Source organism: Engystomops pustulosus, chromosome 11, assembly GCF_040894005.1.
Source record: "Engystomops pustulosus chromosome 11, aEngPut4.maternal, whole genome shotgun sequence".
In the NCBI taxonomy this organism is placed as follows: domain Eukaryota; kingdom Metazoa; phylum Chordata; class Amphibia; order Anura; family Leptodactylidae; genus Engystomops; species Engystomops pustulosus.
In genome coordinates, this window is record NC_092421.1 from 67,849,058 (window position 1) to 67,869,075 (window position 20,018).

Consider the following 20,018-nt stretch of genomic DNA (forward strand, 5'->3'; position numbering starts at 1 on the left):
AATACTGTCCCCTATGTACAGGAATATAAATACTATAATACTGCCCCCTATGTACAAGAATATAACTACTATAATACTGCCACCTATGTACAAGAATATAACTACTATAATACTGCCCCCTATGTACAGGAATATAACTACTATAATACTGCCCCCTATGTACAAGAATATAACTACTATAATACTGCCCCCTATGTACAGGAATATAACTACTATAATACTCCCCCTATGTACAGGAATATAACTACTATAATACTGCCCCCTATGTACAAGAATATAACTACTATAATACTGTCCCCTATGTACAGGAATATAAATACTATAATACTGCCCCCTATGTACAAGAATATAACTACTATAATACTGCCACCTATGTACAAGAATATAACTACTATAATACTGCCCCCTATGTACAAGAATATAACTACTATAATACTGCCCCCTATGTACAGGAATATAACTACTATAATACTCCCCCTATGTACAAGAATATAACTACTATAACACTGCCCCCTATGTACAGGAATATAACTACTATAATACTGCCCCCTATGTACAAGAATATAACTACTATAATACTGCCCCCTATGTACAGGAATATAACTACTATAATATTGCCCCCTATGTACAGGAATATAACTACTATAATACTGTCCCCTATGTACAGGAATATAACTACTATAATACTGCCCCCTATGTACAAGAATATAACTACTATAATACTGCCCCCTATGTACAAGAATATAACTACTATAATACTGCCCCCTGTGTACAAGAATATAACTACTATAATACTGCCCCCTGTGTACAAGAATATAACTACTATAATACTGCCCCCTATGTACAAGAATATAACTACTATAATACTGCCCCCTATGTACAGGAATATAACTACTATAATACTGCCCCCTATGTACAAGAATATAACTACTATAATACTGCCCCCTATGTACAAGAATATAACTACTATAATACTGCCCCCTATGTACAAGAATATAACTACTATAATACTGCCCCCTATGTACAAGAATATAACTACTATAATACTGCCCCCTGTGTACAAGAATATAACTACTATAATACTGCCCCCTATGTACAAGAATATAACTACTATAATACTGCCCCCTATGTACAGGAATATAACTACTATAATACTGCCCCCTATGTACAAGAATATAACTACTATAATACTGCCCCCTATGTAAAAGAATATAACTACTATAATACTGCCCCCTATGTACAAGAATATAAATACTATAATACTGCCCCCTATGTACAAGAATATAACTACTATAATACTGCTCCCTATGTACAAGAATATAACTACTATAATACTGCCCCCTATGTACAGGAATATAACTACTATAATACTGCCCCCCCCTATGTACAAGAATATAACTACTATAATACTGCCCCCCCCCCCTATGTACAAGAATATAACTACTATAATACTGCCCCCTATGTACAGGAATATAACTACTATAATACTCCCCCTATGTACAGGAATATAACTACTATAATACTGCCCCCTATGTACAAGAATATAACTACTATAATACTGTCCCCTATGTACAGGAATATAAATACTATAATACTGCCCCCTATGTACAAGAATATAACTACTATAATACTGCCACCTATGTACAAGAATATAACTACTATAATACTGCCCCCTATGTACAAGAATATAACTACTATAATACTGCCCCCTATGTACAGGAATATAACTACTATAATACTCCCCCTATGTACAAGAATATAACTACTATAATACTGCCCCCTATGTACAAGAATATAACTACTATAACACTGCCCCCTATGTACAGGAATATAACTACTATAATACTCCCCCTATGTACAAGAATATAACTACTATAATACTGCCCCCTATGTACAAGAATATAACTACTATAATACTGCCCCCTATGGACAAGAATATAACTACTATAATACTGCCCCCTATGGAAAAGAATATAACTACTATAACACTGCCCCCTATGTACAAGAATATAACTACTATAATACTGCCCCCTATTTACAAGAATATAACTACTATAATATTGCCCCCTATGTACAAGAATATAACTACTATAATACTGCCCCCTATGTACAGGAATATAACTACTATAATACTCCCCCTATGTACAAGAATATAACTACTATAATACTGCCCCCTATGTACAAGAATATAACTACTATAACACTGCCCCCTATGTACAGGAATATAACTACTATAATACTCCCCCTATGTACAAGAATATAACTACTATAATACTGCCCCCTATGTACAAGAATATAACTACTATAATACTGCCCCCTATGGACAAGAATATAACTACTATAATACTGCCCCCTATGGACAAGAATATAACTACTATAACACTGCCCCCTATGTACAAAAATATAACTACTATAATACTGCCCCCTATGTACAAGAATATAACTACTATAATATTGCCCCCTATGTACAAGAATATAACTACTATAATACTGCCCCCTATGTACAAGAATATAACTACTATAATACTGCTCCCTATGTACAAGAATATAACTACTATAATACTACCCCCTATGTACAAGAATATAACTACTATAATACTGCCCCCTATGTACAAGAATATAACTACTATAATACTGCCCCCTATGTACAAGAATATAACTACTATAATATTGCCCCCTATGTACAAGAATATAACTACTATAATACTGCCCCCTATGTACAAGAATATAACTACTATAATACTGCCCCCTATGTACAAGAATATAAGTACTATAATACTGCCCCCTATGTACAAGAATGTAACTACTATAATATTTCCCCCTATGTACAAGAATATAACTACTATAATACTGCCCCCTATGTACAAGAATATAACTACTATAATACTGCCCCCTATGTACAAGAATATAACTACTATAATACTGCCCCCTATGTACAAGAATATAACTACTATAATACTGCCTCCTATGTACAAGAATATATCTACTATAATACTGCCCCCTATGTACAAGGGTCTAGATACTATAATACTGCCCCCTATGTACAAGGGTCTAGATACTATAATACTGCCCCCTATGTACAAGAATATAACTACTATAATACTGCCCCCTATGTACAAGAATATAACTACTATAATACTGCCCCCTATGTACAGGAATATAACTACTATAATACTGCCCCCTATGTACAAGAATATAACTACTATAATACTGCCCCCTATGTACAAGAATATAACTACTATAATACTGCCCCCTATGTACAAGAATATAAATACTATAATACTGCCCCCTATGTACAAGAATATAACTACTATAATACTGCTCCCTATGTACAAGAATATAACTACTATAATACTGCCCCCCCCTATGTACAGGAATATAACTACTATAATACTGCCCCCCCCCCTATGTACAAGAATATAACTACTATAATACTGCCCCCCCCCTATGTACAAGAATATAACTACTATAATACTGCCCCCTATGTACAGGAATATAACTACTATAATACTCCCCCTATGTACAGGAATATAACTACTATAATACTGCCCCCTATGTACAAGAATATAACTACTATAATACTGTCCCCTATGTACAGGAATATAAATACTATAATACTGCCCCCTATGTACAAGAATATAACTACTATAATATTGCCCCCTATGTACAAGAATATAACTACTATAATACTGCCCCCTATGTACAAGAATATAACTACTATAATACTGCCCCCTATGTACAGGAATATAACTACTATAATACCCCCCCTATGTACAAGAATATAACTACTATAATACTGCCCCCTATGTACAAGAATATAACTACTATAATACTGCCCCCTATGTACAGGAATATAACTACTATAATACTCCCCCTATGTACAAGAATATAACTACTATAATACTGCCCCCTATGTACAAGAATATAACTACTATAATACTGCCCCCTATGGACAAGAATATAACTACTATAATACTGCCCCCTATGGACAAGAATATAACTACTATAACACTGCCCCCTATGTACAAGAATATAACTACTATAATACTGCCCCCTATGTACAAGAATATAACTACTATAATATTGCTCCCTATGTACAAGAATATAACTACTATAATACTGCCCCCTATGTACAAGAATATAACTACTATAATACTGCTCCCTATGTACAAGAATATAACTAATATAATACTACCCCCTATGTACAAGAATATAACTACTATAATACTGCCCCCTATGTACAAGAATATAATTACTATAATACTGCCCCCTATGTACAAGAATATAAATACTATAATACTGCCCCCTATGTACAAGAATATAACTACTATAATACTGCTCCCTATGTACAAGAATATAACTACTATAATACTGCCCCCTATGTAAAGGAATATAACTACTATAATACTGCTCCCCCCCCCCTATGTACAAGAATATAACTACTATAATACTGCCCCCTATGTACAGGAATATAACTACTATAATACTGCCCCCCCCCCCCCCCTATGTACAAGAATATAACTACTATAATACTGCCCCCTATGTACAGGAATATAACTACTATAATACTCCCCCTATGTACAGGAATATAACTACTATAATACTGCCCCCTATGTACAGGAATATAACTACTATAATACTGCCCCCTATGTACAAGAATATAACTACTATAATACTGTCCCCTATGTACAAGAATATAACTACTATAATACTGCCCCCTATGTACAAGAATATAACTACTATAATACTGCCACCTATGTACAAGAATATAACTACTATAATACTGCCCCCTATGTACAGGAATATAACTACTATAATACTCCCCCTATGTACAAGAATATAACTACTATAATACTGCCCCCTATGTACAAGAATATAACTACTATAATACTGCCCCCTATGTACAGGAATATAACTACTATAATACTCCCCCTATGTACAAGAATATAACTACTATAATACTGCCCCCTATGTACAAGAATATAACTACTATAATACTGCCCCCTATGGACAAGAATATAACTACTATAATACTGCCCCCTATGGACAAGAATATAACTACTATAACACTGCCCCCTATGTACAAGAATATAACTACTATAATACTGCCCCCTATGTACAAGAATATAACTACTATAATATTGCCCCCTATGTACAAGAATATAACTACTATAATACTGCCCCCTATGTACAAGAATATAACTACTATAATACTGCTCCCTATGTACAAGAATATAACTACTATAATACTACCCCCTATGTACAAGAATATAACTACTATAATACTGCCCCCTATGTACAAGAATATAACTACTATAATACTGCCCCCTATGTACAAGAATATAACTACTATAATACTGCCCCCTATGTACAAGAATATAACTACTATAATACTGCTCCCTATGTACAAGAATATAACTACTATAATACTGCCCCCTATGTACAGGAATATAACTACTATAATACAGCCCCCCCCCCCTATGTACAAGAATATAACTACTATAATACTGCCCCCCCCCTATGTACAAGAATATAACTACTATAATACTGCCCCCTATGTACAGGAATATAACTACTATAATACACCCCCTATGTACAGGAATATAACTACTATAATACTGCCCCCTATGTACAAGAATATAACTACTATAATACTGTCCCCTATGTACAAGAATATAACTACTATAATACTGCCCCCTATGTACAAGAATATAACTACTATAATACTGCCCCCTATGTACAAGAATATAACTACTATAATACTGCCCCCTATGTACAGGATTTTAACTACTATAATACTCCCCCTATGTACAAGAATATAACTACTATAATACTGCCCCCTATGTACAAGAATATAACTACTATAATACTGCCCCCTATGTACAGGAATATAACTACTATAATACTCCCCCTATGTACAAGAATATAACTACTATAATACTGCCCCCTATGTACAAGAATATAACTACTATAAAACTGCCCCCTATGGACAAGAATATAACTACTATAATACTGCCCCCTATGGACAAGAATATAACTACTATAACACTGCCCCCTATGTACAAGAATATAACTACTATAATACTGCCCCCTATGTACAAGAATATAACTACTATAATACTGCCCCCTGTGTACAAGAATATAACTACTATAATATTGCCCCCTATGTACAAGAATATAACTACTATAAAACTGCTCCCTATGTACAAGAATATAACTACTATAATACTACCCCCTATGTACAAGAATATAACTACTATAATACTGCCCCCTATGTACAAGAATATAACTACTATAATACTGCCCCCTATGTACAGGAATATAACTACTATAATACTGCCCCCTATGTACAAGAATATAACTATTATAATACTGTCCCCTATGTGCAAGGATATAACTACTATAATACTGCCATCTATGTACAAGAATATAACTATTATAATACTGCCCCCTATGTACAAGAATATAACTACTATAATACTGCCCCCTATGTACAAGAATATAACTACTATAATACTGCCCCCTATGTACAAGGGTCTAGATACTAAAATACTGCCCCCTATGTACAAGGGTCTAGATACTATAATACTGCCCCCTATGTACAAGGGTCTAGATACTATAATACTGCCCCCTATGTACAAGGGTCTAGATACTATAATACTGGTACCATCCATCAGTAACTGATGTGAAGATTATTATTAAATATATTAGTATTTTTATTCTTTCGGCTGCTTGTTGCTATTTAGGTCTTGGAGACATTTTCCTGAACCTGATATAAAATAGTGACGTGTTTCCTTTAAGGCAGGATAAGTCAATGTTATTGCGGGATCTTGAGTGTATCTGAAGCCGTTGGTACGATTCTTGTTTTTTCCGCTTTTCCATAAATCTTTTGATGCTCTTCTGATATTTTTCTTGAAAGAATTTAATAAGACAAAAGATTTGGGTTTTGGCAGAAAGTTGTCTCGATCTGTTTCATCCCATTAGTGGAGGAGAGAAGCGGCGCCCGCGTGTGCAGCAGCCAATCCCTTTAATCTGCCGCTATTGATGCCGTGGCGGCGCTCATCTCTCGTGTGTGTCAGATATTAGTAACATCGGAGAGGAACATTAATTGTAGAAGATTCTTGGGGTTGGGGGGGGGGGGGATCCATAATCTGACCAGAAGTAGGTCACCAGGAAAAACTACAGCTAAATATAGAGAATCCTTGGTGTTTGCTTGTAGATCAGATCAATGTTTTAGATGACTATAGGGGGCGGGATGGGGACGGCTTCCCATCGGACCTTCCCAGACCCAAGTTGCAGTACGATTGTCAGAAGCCACAGTCAGCGGAGCCAGGACCTAATCCCCACTATCTGAGGTCCCACAACTCTGGACAATTCAGCAGGGTGAACCCTGACTATCCATCTGATGCCCTCAGCTGCTGTCTCCTTCCCAGTGGCGGGACAGCGCTAGGAAGTAGTCCGCCTTTCCCTTCATAGTCCTCAACCTTGGCCAGTGGCATCCATCTCCATCAGCCCTTATTCTGAGCTCCTGAAGCTTTTCCCAGACCTTGAGGTCCAGTGTCCCTCGAGGGTTCAGCAGGATGATCCGTGTATGAAGACTGTTTACCCCGAGCTCTTCAACCACTGTCAGCTCTGCTATATCTCACCTAACCCCCACTCCGTTCACCTGCAAAATAATGGACCTCTTATCCTGCTGGGGGCCTCGACTTTTCCTTGTCTATGGAAATTTGGGCTTTTCAAGAGGTACAGATCCAAAAAGTTTTAGATTTGCAAAAAAATGTATATCAATTTTTGGTCCAAAGCAGGATCTATAGACAAACTGTCCATGCTTCGTCTCAGCTTTCACTTGCACCACTGTACTTCCTTTGGTTGTATTTCTGCTGCTACCACTGTTTTCTGCTGATTAACCTATACTTCCTCTGTGCTTCCTTTATCCTTCTATTGCCTCATCTCTGTTTCCTTTGTGCTGCCTCTGTGCTTTCTCTGCCTCCTCTATAATGCACGTGTCTCCTTTGACTTTTCCCTCCTTCCTCTCTGCTCTTTATGTGCATCCTCTTCACCTCCTCTTGCCTTCCCTTTGCTTCCTCTGTGCTTCCACTTCCTCTTCTGTGCTTCCTCTGCATCCTGTGTTCTTCCCCTGCCTTCTGTATGCTACATCTGTGCTTCCCTTTCCTCCTCTGTGCTGTATCTATGCTTTCCCTGCCACTCCTGTGCTTTTTGGGACCCCTCTGTGCTTCCCCTGCCTGCTCTCTGCTTCCCTTGCCTCCATTATCCTTCCTCAATGCTTTCTCCTCCTCTGCTTTGCTTCCTCAGTGCTTCTTTTGTGCTTCATCTGCCTCCTCTGTATTTTCTCTGTGCTACCTTAGTTTTTCCTCTATACCTTATGTACTTCGTCTGTGGCTGCTTTTCTTCCTCTTTTCCTAATCTTCCTCCTCTGTGCTTCTACTGCCTCATTTCTGTATCTTATGACTCCTCTGTGCTTAACCTGTGCTCCCTCTGTGCTTCCACTGTATCTACCTCCTTTGTGCTTTCTCTTCCTCCTCTGTGCTTCCTTTGCCTCCTTTGTACTTTCTCTGCCTCCTTACTCTTCTTTTTCTGAGTCTCCTTTGCCTGCTCTGTGCTTCCTCTGCTTCATCTGTGCTTTCTCTGCCTCTTCTGTACCATATCTGTACCATATCTACCTCCGATGTGCTTCCTCAGCCTCCTTTGTCCTTCATTTATGCTTTCTCTACCACCAATCTGATCTGTGTGAAATCCTCTGTGTTTTCCGTTCATCCTCTGTGCTTCCCCAGTGTCCTCTGCTTTTCTCCCTCTGTTCTTTTCTTGTGATTCCTCTACCTAATCTGTGTCTTCCTCCTCTGTGATTCCTCTACCTTCTATGTGCTTTGTCTGCCTACTCTGTACTGTCTTCGCTGTGCTTCCTCCTCCTCTGTGCTTCCGCTTCCTCCTCTCTGCTCCATCTGCCTCCTCTGTGCTTCCTCTTCCTCCTCTCTGCTCCATCTGCCTCCTCTGTGCTTCCTCTTCCTCCTCTCTGCTCCATCTGCCTCCTCTGTGCTTCCTCTTCCTCCTCTCTGCTCCATCTGCCTCCTTTGTATATTACCTGTCTCTTATGCGCCTCCCCTCACTCACTCTGCCGTCATTGTGCTTCCTCTGCCTTCTCTGTACCTTTTACACCTCTCTGTGCCCCCCCCCCCCCATTTCCTCTGCCTCCACTGTGCTTCCTCTAGACATTATCTGCCTCCGCCTTACTTCCTCCTCTGTTTTTCCTCTGCCTCCTCTGTACTTCTCCTGGTTCTGGCCCTGGGTAGAAATGTTTATGATGTCTCTCCTGTGACCCCTTTGTGCCTGTCTCCAATCTCCCAAATATACAACACAATGACAAATGCCTCAAAGACTTTTCATCGGAGCAGAAATGCAAATAGAAAGGGAAATTGAAATTAAACACAATTTTTCACTTAATATTCCAACTTAAAAATGGAACAAATAGCAAAAAATAGTAATTGCTGGAAGATTTGCATTAAAACTTCTGAATAATTCATGAGCTTGCCCGGAAGGTAATGTGGTTCCTGCTCGTATTGTCGTATTCGATTCCCTTTAAGACCAAATATTTCATTAAGAGCCTAATGAAAGTTTTCCCCGGCTCAATGAGTGAACCCTAAAACTGCTCATTATCTCATACCCCCTAATTAAAGGCTATTAATAACATTCCTGCCGATGTGGAAGGGGCGGAGATGAATTATTCAGCGCCATCTTATGGTCCCATTAGGCTCCTTCCCTTTACTGCTCTTCATTTAAAAACTAGTTACGGGAGGGGGAAGGATTTTTTTTGTTACAATCTTAGATAAGAGTCAGCAAGGAACAAGAAATTAGAGAAAATTAAAGGTAATGATGGTATTATTTCACTCATCTCCAGGAGACGGGAATGGATACAGAGTATTCTTCCATACACACATTGGTTCTTATCCTTCCAGGGATGGATCTGAACCCTCCTCATTGAGTACCAGGGAATTTTTTGATTTGCATGTTTGAGTCATGGAGTAGGAGCGATGGTTCTTCTGGTTTGATTTTGTCTGAGATTATGGTCTTCATGATGCAAGATTTTAGAAGGTAGACTTCAGCCATATGGAACTTCCATAATCAACAACTGGTTTACATGACCTTGTGCAAGTACAGTTTGTCTTTCCTTTCTGTGAAAAATGTGTTGTTTATTCCATGTTATTGTATTGTCACCTTGTTATTGTATTGTTGAAGAATTATTGCCTTTTCTAACCAATGTTGCTTTTTATACCACCCCTCAGCCAAGTATAGGGAGAAGGTAATAAACTTCTGGCACACCATAATGTCTCCTCCAGCCCCAGCCTCCTCTGACCCCAATTTCATCCTAATTTTATCTCTTCAGACTCCTCCTCTAACTCCTCTATGTCCCTTCCAGACACCTGGACACATTTTTCTATCCACTCAATACGCCTCTTTTTACCTCAAAACTCTCGTGTCCTCTAGAGACTCTCTGCTTTCTCAAGACTGTTCTGTCCCCCTCCAGACCCCTCTTTCACCTCTCATCACCTTGTTCCTTCTGCAGAATACCGTTCTCTCCAGACCCCTTTGCCCTCACCGTGTTCTTCTGTCCCCTCCAGGTCATTGCTCTCCCTCTAGAACACTTTGAATGTTCCAGATTCCTGTGTCCTCCCTCAGAACTATTTGTCTGTTCCAGACTCCTTTTTCCCCGCAAGATACCTAATTTCTCCTCCAGACACAGTTTCCTCTCCTCACTCCTTTGTCTTCTCCAAACTCCTCTGTCCTCCTCCAGACTATTCTGTTCTCCTCCATACACTGTTTTCCTCTATACTATTCAGTTTTTTCCTCCAGACCCCACTGTCCTCCTCCATATTCTTTTGTACTACACCAGACTCCTCTGTCTTCCTACAGACTCCTTTGCCCTCCTCCAGACACTTCTGTTTTCCTTCAGAACTCCCTGTCCTTCTCTAGACACTTCTGTTCTCCTCTGCTAACCTCCAGCTTCCCTCCTCCAAACTCCTAAATCCTCTGCTGTCCTCCTCCAGACTCCTAAATCCTCCTCTGCCCTCCTCCAGACTCCTAAATCCTCCTCTGCCCTCCTCCAGACTCCTAAATCCTCTGCTGTCCTCCTCCAGACTCCAAAATCCTCCTCTGTCCTCCTCCAGACTCCTAAATCCTCCTCTGCCCTCCTCCAGACTCCTAAATCCTCTGCTGTCCTCCTCCAGACTCCTAAATCCTCCTCTGCCCTCCTCCAGACTCCTAAATCCTCTGCTGCCCTCCTCCAGACTCCTCTGCCCTCCTCCAGACTTATCTGCCCTCCTCCAGAATCCTCTGCCCTCCCCCAGAATCCTCTGCCCTCCCCCAGAATCCTCTGCCCTCCTCCAGAATCATCTGCCCTCCTCCAGAGTCCTCTGCCCTCCCCCAGAATCCTCTGCCCTCCTCCAGACTCATCTGCCCTCCCTCAGAGTCCTCTGCCATCCTTCTTTGACCTCATCCAGGCCAACTGAAACATGGTTTCAAAGTCAGAGGGAATTCGTCTCCACCGCCCAACTAACCTTTTTTTCAATTATGAAAAATCTAAGGGGCGAATGATCTATAGACCTTACAATCTGCTTCCAAAATTTTGGGATCTTCTATTTAAAGGGAACCTACCACCACAAATCTACCTGCGCGGTCACTGCTCCGAAGCCGGGCCGGAAACAGGCGCGGGCCTGCTGTTCTGCACATGCGCAGACTGCAGGATCGTCGGACGAGGGCGCGCAGCTACGAGCAGCTGCGCGCCGAAGATGGTGAGTAGGAGGAGAAAAGAGGCTACCGGGGCGTGGAGTAGCTGCGCCATGTATCCTCAGATGCGGCTACTCCACGCCCCAGTAGCCGCATAATAAAATTAGCATAAAAGTTTGATAAAAGTTAATAAAAAAGTGCGGGGACATGAGAATTAGCCCTTAAAAGGTCTATCCTCATGTCCCATTGATCCACCTACCACCCGATCTACCTTTATAGGTAGATTCGTGGTGGTAGGTCCCCTTTAAAGTTGGTCTTTTTACTCTCAAGATGTAGTGGAGTCTACAGCATGGTCTCCTCCTTGGGGATAACTTTCGATTATGGACCAACACCAACATGGGACCCTTCCCCATCATCTCCACTTCATCAAGTCCCCTCTAAACATTCAATGTCTGCAATTATTTTCATAAATGAGTAATTTCATAATTTAACAGCAAAAACGAATTCCAAAAGCATCCTGGGTGTCGCTTCTCTTCTGTGTTGACTTTCAAGTCCTCGTCATCATCATCACACAGATGGGGACCAAAGCGTTTTTTTTTGTTTTTGAAGTTGAGTCTTTGATCGATGTGAGACCCATCCCATGGATCTATATGAACATGACATAGCGTGCAAATTACTGCTCCACGAGAGAAATAAAAAGCTTCTCTTCATTGTCCTCTGACCCCATCTCTGATCATGGGGACCTCAGAGCAGCAATCCTAATACTGCATCACCATCATTGTAAACATGTCATCACAGGGGAAGTTTAGGTATCACCGCCGGCTCGTTACCAGAACATTTCCCATCCTATTATAATGACTGGCAGCTCACTGAGGCTTCACACATCCCCGGCCCATTAAATACCGCCACGTTATACGCTCTGATCACTGGGTGTGAGGAAAAAGAATTAATAATAAGTGTGATCATTAGAGAAAAGACACTCAATTCTGATGGGAGGGGGGATAGATTCTTAAATATAAGAGACAGTATTATAGTAGTTATAGTCTTGTACATAGGGGGCAGTATTATAGTAGTTATATTCTTGTACATAGGGGGCAGTATTATAGTAGTTATATTCTTGTACATAGGGGGCAGTATTATAGTAGTTATATTCCTGTACATAGGGAGCAGTATTATAGTAGTTATATTCTTGTACATAGGGGGCAGTATTATAGTAGTTATATTCTTGTACATAGAGGGCAGTATTATAGTAGTTATATTCTTGTACATAGGGGGCAGTATTATAGTAGTTATATTATTGTACATAGGGGGCAGTATTATAGAAGTTATATTCTTGTACATAGGGTCAGTATTATAGTAGTTATAGTCTTGTACATAGGGGGCAGTATTATAGCAGTTATATTCTTGTACATAGGGGGCAGTATTATAGTAGTTATATTCTTGTACATAGGGGGCAGTATTATAGTAGTTATATTCCTGTACATATGGGGGCAGTATTATAGTCATAGTTATGTTCCTGTACATAGGGGGCAGTATTATAGTAGTTATATTCTTGTACATAGGGGGCAGTATTATAGTAGTTATATTCTTCTACATAGGGGGCAGTATTATAGAAGTTATATTCTTGTACATAGGGGCAGTATTATAGTAGTTATAGTCTTGTACATAGGGGCAGTATTATAGTAGTTATATTCTTATACATAGGGGGCAGTATTATAGTAGTTATATTCTTGTACATAGGGGGCAGTATTATAGTAGTTATATTCTTGTACATAGGGGGCAGTATTATAGTAGTTATATTCTTGTACATAGGTAATGGTATTATAGTAGTTATATTCTTGTACATAGGGGGCAGTATTATAGTAGTTATATTCTTGTACATAGGGGGCAGTATTATAGTAGTTATATTCTTGTACATAGGGGGCAGTATTATAGTAGTTATATTCCTGTACATAGGGGGCAGTATTATAGTAGTTACATTCTTGTACATAGGGGGCAGTATTATAGTAGTTACATTCTTGTACATAGGGGGCAGTATTATAGTAGTTATATTCTTGTACATAGGGGTCAGTATTATAGTAGTTATTTTCTATTTTCTGCCGGAGAACACATGATGTGCGGAGTGTGTAGAGTGTGTAGGAGTGCGGATAGTAATGTTCACTTCTTATCACTACAATCTGTTATTGATGTGGGGATGTAACACCCTCCATAGGGGGAGAAATTGATGGATCTGCGGCGCTGTATCAGCCTCCTGATGTAAAGGTTAGTATTTTGCCGAATCTGCACTTTGTTATTGTTGTGGTCCGATGTGTTGAATTATGTTCTAATAAGTTCTGTCACCATTGACATAGTGAGAAGTTATTGAGCTGGAGAAGTCGTGACAGTGTGTAAATATCTGCGGCAGATCAGACATCATGTATCAGGTCTATAGATGTATATTCATCAACGTCTTTTCTTCTGGTTCCACCCGTTATTTCCTCTGTCTTGTTGCTTTTAAGATGGAATTTACCTTTTTCCAATTCACAAAATGCAGTTTTATGTTACCCCCACGCTACAACAAAGGAAGAAACAATAAGAATATTTATAGAAAAAAATATTTACTAAATTTTTTTGAATTTTTAATTTGGTGAAAAATCTTATGTGACCTTTTTTCTATGCACCTCCCCCTTAAAACCTGGTGTTTTTGAGGTAGGAGATTTTGCAACTTTGATATGTTTAATATTTAATATTTAGCAGACAATATTTAATAGTTCAGCAGACATTATTCCAGTCTATATTACTTACAGGGAACCTGTCAGCAGGTGTGGCCATGTAGACTGCAGCCAGTGTTATGTATTAGTGTTAGTAGCAGCAGGACTGTGATATATGGATTTATATTCCTGGATTGGAACTTCTCCAAGTGCACGGTGGGGGTGTCCTCACACTGCTGTGTTCTCTGCTCCCTCCCTCTGGTAAAATGTGTAGTTGATATCTGGCCTGATACAACAGTAGTTACCCTTAATAAAGACTGTAGATTAGCAGGCCAATATGAGTATATGAGTAACATTACTACTCATATTTATCAGAACTAGTGCAGTGTGTACTATGTGCAGTTCCCTCTGGAGTGTGCAGGGGGCGCCTGATTAATCAAAACTGCTGCATATTCTTCATGAATCTGGTACCTCTTGCACTGCCCGGGAAGTCTGTACCAGTATTTTTTTGGTGCACTTTGTACATGCTGCAGGATTTTAGCACACGGTCCGACTAATCCCTAACTTACCCCTTTAGGTGCACAGTGTTCTGTCTTGTCGGGGCACAGCGCAGCCGCGACACAAAACTGGTGCAGACACTTTATAAATACATGTACAACCAGGTCGCACGTTCTTTCCAGCGCAAACTGGTGCAAATGCTGTAATAAATATGGCCCAATATCTGAACATTATATGACTGTATTCTGTAGTTTGCAGCAGTTTTCCCCGGTGCAGGCTCTATGACATATCCTCCGTTTTCTAGGAGCTGGTGGTGGGATACTAGATACTACCATGTCTCACATACACTGCACACAGAAAAATAACAGGAGCTGTTCTATAATTATCATTCGCACTCAGCATCGGTAGAATCATATAGGACATTAAAAAGCGGTACTGACCTGTACTGAGAGGAATAAAGCACTTGGGGTGAGATAGAAACTTTCTATTATCCCCAGCAGCCTTGGTCTGTGCCTGTGTCTTTCTCTATCACTCAGAAGAATTAGAAGGTTCATATAGGACATTATAGAGAAGTAGTGACCTGCACTGATGGGAATAAAGCACTTGGGGTGCTCTGTCTCTGGTTTTGCTCTCCTGTCTCACTCGGGATCATTTAGACCATTATAGAGAAGCACTGACCTGTACTGATGGGAATAAAGCACTTGGGGTGAGATAGAAGCTTCCTATTCTCTCCAGCTGCCTATGTCTCTGCCTATATTCTCCTCTATCACTCCGGATCCTAGAGGACATTTTAGAGAAGCCCATGACCTGTAGTGGTGGGAATAAAGCACTTGGGGTCTGACAACAGCTTCCTATTCTCTCCAGCATCCTCTGTCTCTGCCTGTATTCTCCTCTATCACTCAGGATCCTAGAGGACATTATAGAGAAGCCCATGACCTGTAGTGGTGAGAATAAAGGAATAAAGCACTTGGGGTGGGACAACAGCTTCCAGTTTTCTCCAGCAGCCTCTGTCTCTGCCTGTACTCTCATCTATCACTCAGGATCCTAGAGGACATTACAGAAAAGCCCATGACCTGTAGTGGTGGGAATAAAGCACTTGGGGTCTGACAACAGCTTCCTATTCTCTCCAGCATCCTCTGTCTCTGCCTGTATTCTCCTCTATCACTCAGGATCCTAGAGGACATTATAGAGAAGCCCATGACCTGTAGTGGTGAGAATAAAGGAATAAAGCACTTGGGGTGGGACAACAGCTTCCAGTTTTCTCCAGCAGCCTCTGTCTCTGCCTGTACTCTCATCTATCACTCAGGATCCTAGAGGACATTACAGAAAAGCCCATGACCTGTAGTGGTGGGAATAAAGCAATTGGGGTGAGACAACAGCTTCCAGTTCTCTCCAGCATCCTCCGTCTCTGCCTGTGTTCTCTTCTCTATCACTCAGGATTATATAGGACATTATACTGACCTGCACTGATGGCAATAAAGCACTTGGGGTGAGATAGAAACTTCCTATTATCTCCAGCAGCCTCTGTCTGTCTTCTTCCTCTCTCACTCAGAAGTGACATAGAAAACTCACCATCACCTCCAGCAGTATCTTTCTCTTGTGTTACTCTGCTGACTCCACCCCCTCCATAGACTTCTATCCCAGATGACACGGCTTTGAGCTGCAGTCTGTCTTGTTCTAGAAAGATGGATTCAGCAGAGTTTCCAGAGTCAGTGGAGCTGGTAATGTAGGGAAGGAAGCATTTGATTTGCTATGATGAGATGTGTCAGAAAGTTTCTTCTATCACTTGTGTTGGCAGTGATGTTACACAGTTGGGGTGATGTTGCTGCTGATGGTTTCCCTGCAGGACATGCATGTCATCAGCACTGATGAAAACCAAGTATTTGTTGCGATTCAAGAGTGGAACCAGAATGAGACGTACAACCTTTACATCTCCGACACGCGGGGGATATTCTTTACACTGGCTCTGGAGAACGTGAAGAGCATCAAGAGTCCAGAGGGGAACGTAATGATTGACCTCTATGAGGTAAGTGACGGGGGCTCATACATCTCCGGCTGAGATATAGCGTCCTATCTGCAGGCAGCATATTGTAGAGCAAGGGAAGCTGAGCAGATTGTACATAATATTCTATATGCAGGTAGCATGTTATAGAGCAGGAGGAACAGATAGGATACTATGTACAATCTGCAGGCTGCATGCTATAGAGCAGGAGTAGCTGAACAGATTGTACATAGTGTCCTATCTGCAGGCTGCATGCTATAGAGCAGGAGTAGCTGAACAGATTGTGCATAGTGTCCTATCTGCAGGCTGCATGCTATAGAGCAGGAGTAGCTGAACAGATTGTACATAGTGTCCTATCTGCAGGCTGCATGCTATAGAGCAGGAGGAGCTGAGCGGATTGTACATAGTGTCCTTTCTGCGACCAGAATGTTATAGAGCAGGAGGAGCTGAGCAGATTGTACATAGTGTCCTATCTGCAGGCAGAATGTTATAGAGCAGGAGGAGCTGAACAGATTGTACATAGTGTCCTATCTGCAGGCAGCATGTTATACAGCAGGAGGAGCTGAGCAGATTGTACATAGTGTCCTATCTGCAGGCAGCATGTTATACAGCAGGAGGAGCTGAGTAAATTGTACATAATATCCTATCTGCAGGCAGCATGTTATAGAGAAAAATGAGCTGAGCAGAATGTACATTATGTCCTATCTGCAGGCAGCATGTTATAGAGCAGGAGGAGCAGGTCGTACATTATGTCCTATCTGCAGGCAGCATGTTATAGAGAAAAATGAGCTGAGCAGAATGTACATTATGTCCTATCTGCAGGCAGCATGTTATAGAGCAGGAGGAGCAGGTCGTACATTATGTCCTATCTGCAGGCAGCATGTTTTAGAGCAGGAGGAGCAGATTGTACATTATGTCCTATCTGCAGGCAGCATGTTATAGAGCTGGAGGAGCAGATTGTACATTATGTCCTATCTGCAGGCAGCATGTTATAGAGCAGGAGGCGCTGAGCAGATTGTACAGTAAATGGTTTTCTATGTGCTGGCAGGATGTCATAGAGCATTTTTTTTCATCGCCTCATCTTTCAGCTGGCCCTTTAAGCTGATATGTCGGGCGCTGCGGCGCACATGATCTGTTTTTCAGCTGCATCCCTTTTTCCTAGGTAGCAGGGATAAAGGGGATGTTCCTGGCAAACAAAAAGACTGACAGCCAGGTGAAGACCTTCATCACCTACAATAAGGGAAGAGACTGGCACCTGCTGCAGGCACCGGACACCGACCTCCGAGGAAACCCCGTCCACTGTCTGCTGGTAAGTGTCACCCACACACTGACCTGAGGGGACCCGGGGCATTGTAATGGGGAGTGGTGCACAAATAATACTTCCATGTAGTGCTCAGGTATGACCGCTATAATATGCATGCGTTATTATAGAATATGGCATCTACATAATATCCCCCTATAGTGCCCACATTCAACTGCCATACAATTGTTTAACTGAGCTCCAACATTCCACCATACAGTGCCTACATGATACCACCATACAGTGCCTACATAATACCACCATACAGTGCCCACATACCACCATACAGTGCCTACATAATACCACCATACAGTGCCTACATAATACCCCCATACAGTGCCTACATAATACCACCATACAGTGCCTACATAATACCCCCATACAGTGCCTACATAATACCCCCATACAGTGCCTACATAATACCACCATACAGTGCCTACATAATACCCCCATACAGTGCCTACATAATACCACCATACAGTGCCTACATGATACCACCATACAGTGCCTACATAATACCACCATACAGTGCCCACATACCACCATACAGTGCCCACATAATACCACCATACAGTGCCTACATAATACCACCATACAGTGCCTACATAATACCACCATACAGTGCCTACATAATACCACCATACAGTGCCTATGTAATAACACCATACAGTGCCCACATACCACCATACAGTGCCTACATAATACCACCATACAGTGCCTACATAATACCCCCATACAGTGCCTACATAATACCACCATACAGTGCCCACGTAATACCATCATACAGTGGCTACATAATACCACCATACAGTGCCCACATACCACCATACAGTGCCTACATAATACCACCATACAGTGCCTACATAATACCCCCATACAGTGCCTACATAATACCCCCATACAGTGCCTACATAATACCCCCATACAGTGCCTACATAATACCACCATACAGTGCCTACATAATACCACCATACAGTGCCTACATAATACCACCATACAGTGCCTACATAATACCACCATACAGTGCCCACGTAATACCATCATACAGTGGCTACATAATACCACCATACAGTGCCCACGTCATATCACCTTACACTGTCCATGTAAAATCACCGTACTTTGCCCACATACCACCATACATAATACCACCATACAGTGCTCACGTAATACCAGCATACAGTGTCCATGTAATATCACCATACTGTACCCACATAATATTACCCTACAGTTTCCATGCAATACCACCATACAGTGTCCAGGTAATACCAACACACAGTGCCCACATAATCCCACCATACATTGCTCATGTATTACCACCTTATATTGCCCACATAATACCACCATACAGTGTCCACGTAATATTATCAACGGTGGGTATTTATCAGGCACTGAAATAATCGCAAATGCCAGCTTATTGTTAAAACTTGTGATTATTTTCTCCTTTCTACCACCTCCACATAATTTGTCTATAAGACAGTGCTCTAATAACTCAGTGCTCATATAATACCGCTATACAGGGGCAACCACATAATACGTCTAATAACACAGTGCTCATATAATACCGCTATACGGGGGCAACCACATAATACGTCTAATAACACAGTGCTCATATAATACCGCTATACAGGGGCATCCACATAATACGTCTAATAACACCGTGCTCATATAATACCGCTATACAGGGGCAACCACATAATACGTCTAATAACACAGTGCTCATATAATACCGCTATACAGGGGCATCCTCATGATATGTCTAATTACACAGGTAATACCGCCACATACAGCA

The 20,018-nt window shown here is 40.9% G+C and overlaps 1 protein-coding gene across 4 annotated transcripts in view; it reads left to right on the plus strand.

Annotated features, from left to right (window-relative positions):
• Positions 1–20,018, plus strand: part of SORCS1 (sortilin related VPS10 domain containing receptor 1) — a 433,993-nt gene that overhangs the window by 324,245 nt on the left and 89,730 nt on the right. For all 4 annotated transcript variants that reach the window (XM_072130629.1, XM_072130630.1, XM_072130632.1 and 1 more), the window contains exons 9-10: positions 16,774–16,953; positions 18,092–18,238. In XM_072130629.1, the coding sequence (XP_071986730.1) occupies positions 16,774–16,953; positions 18,092–18,238 (327 nt within the window). The remainder of the gene's footprint in view (positions 1–16,773; positions 16,954–18,091; positions 18,239–20,018) is intronic.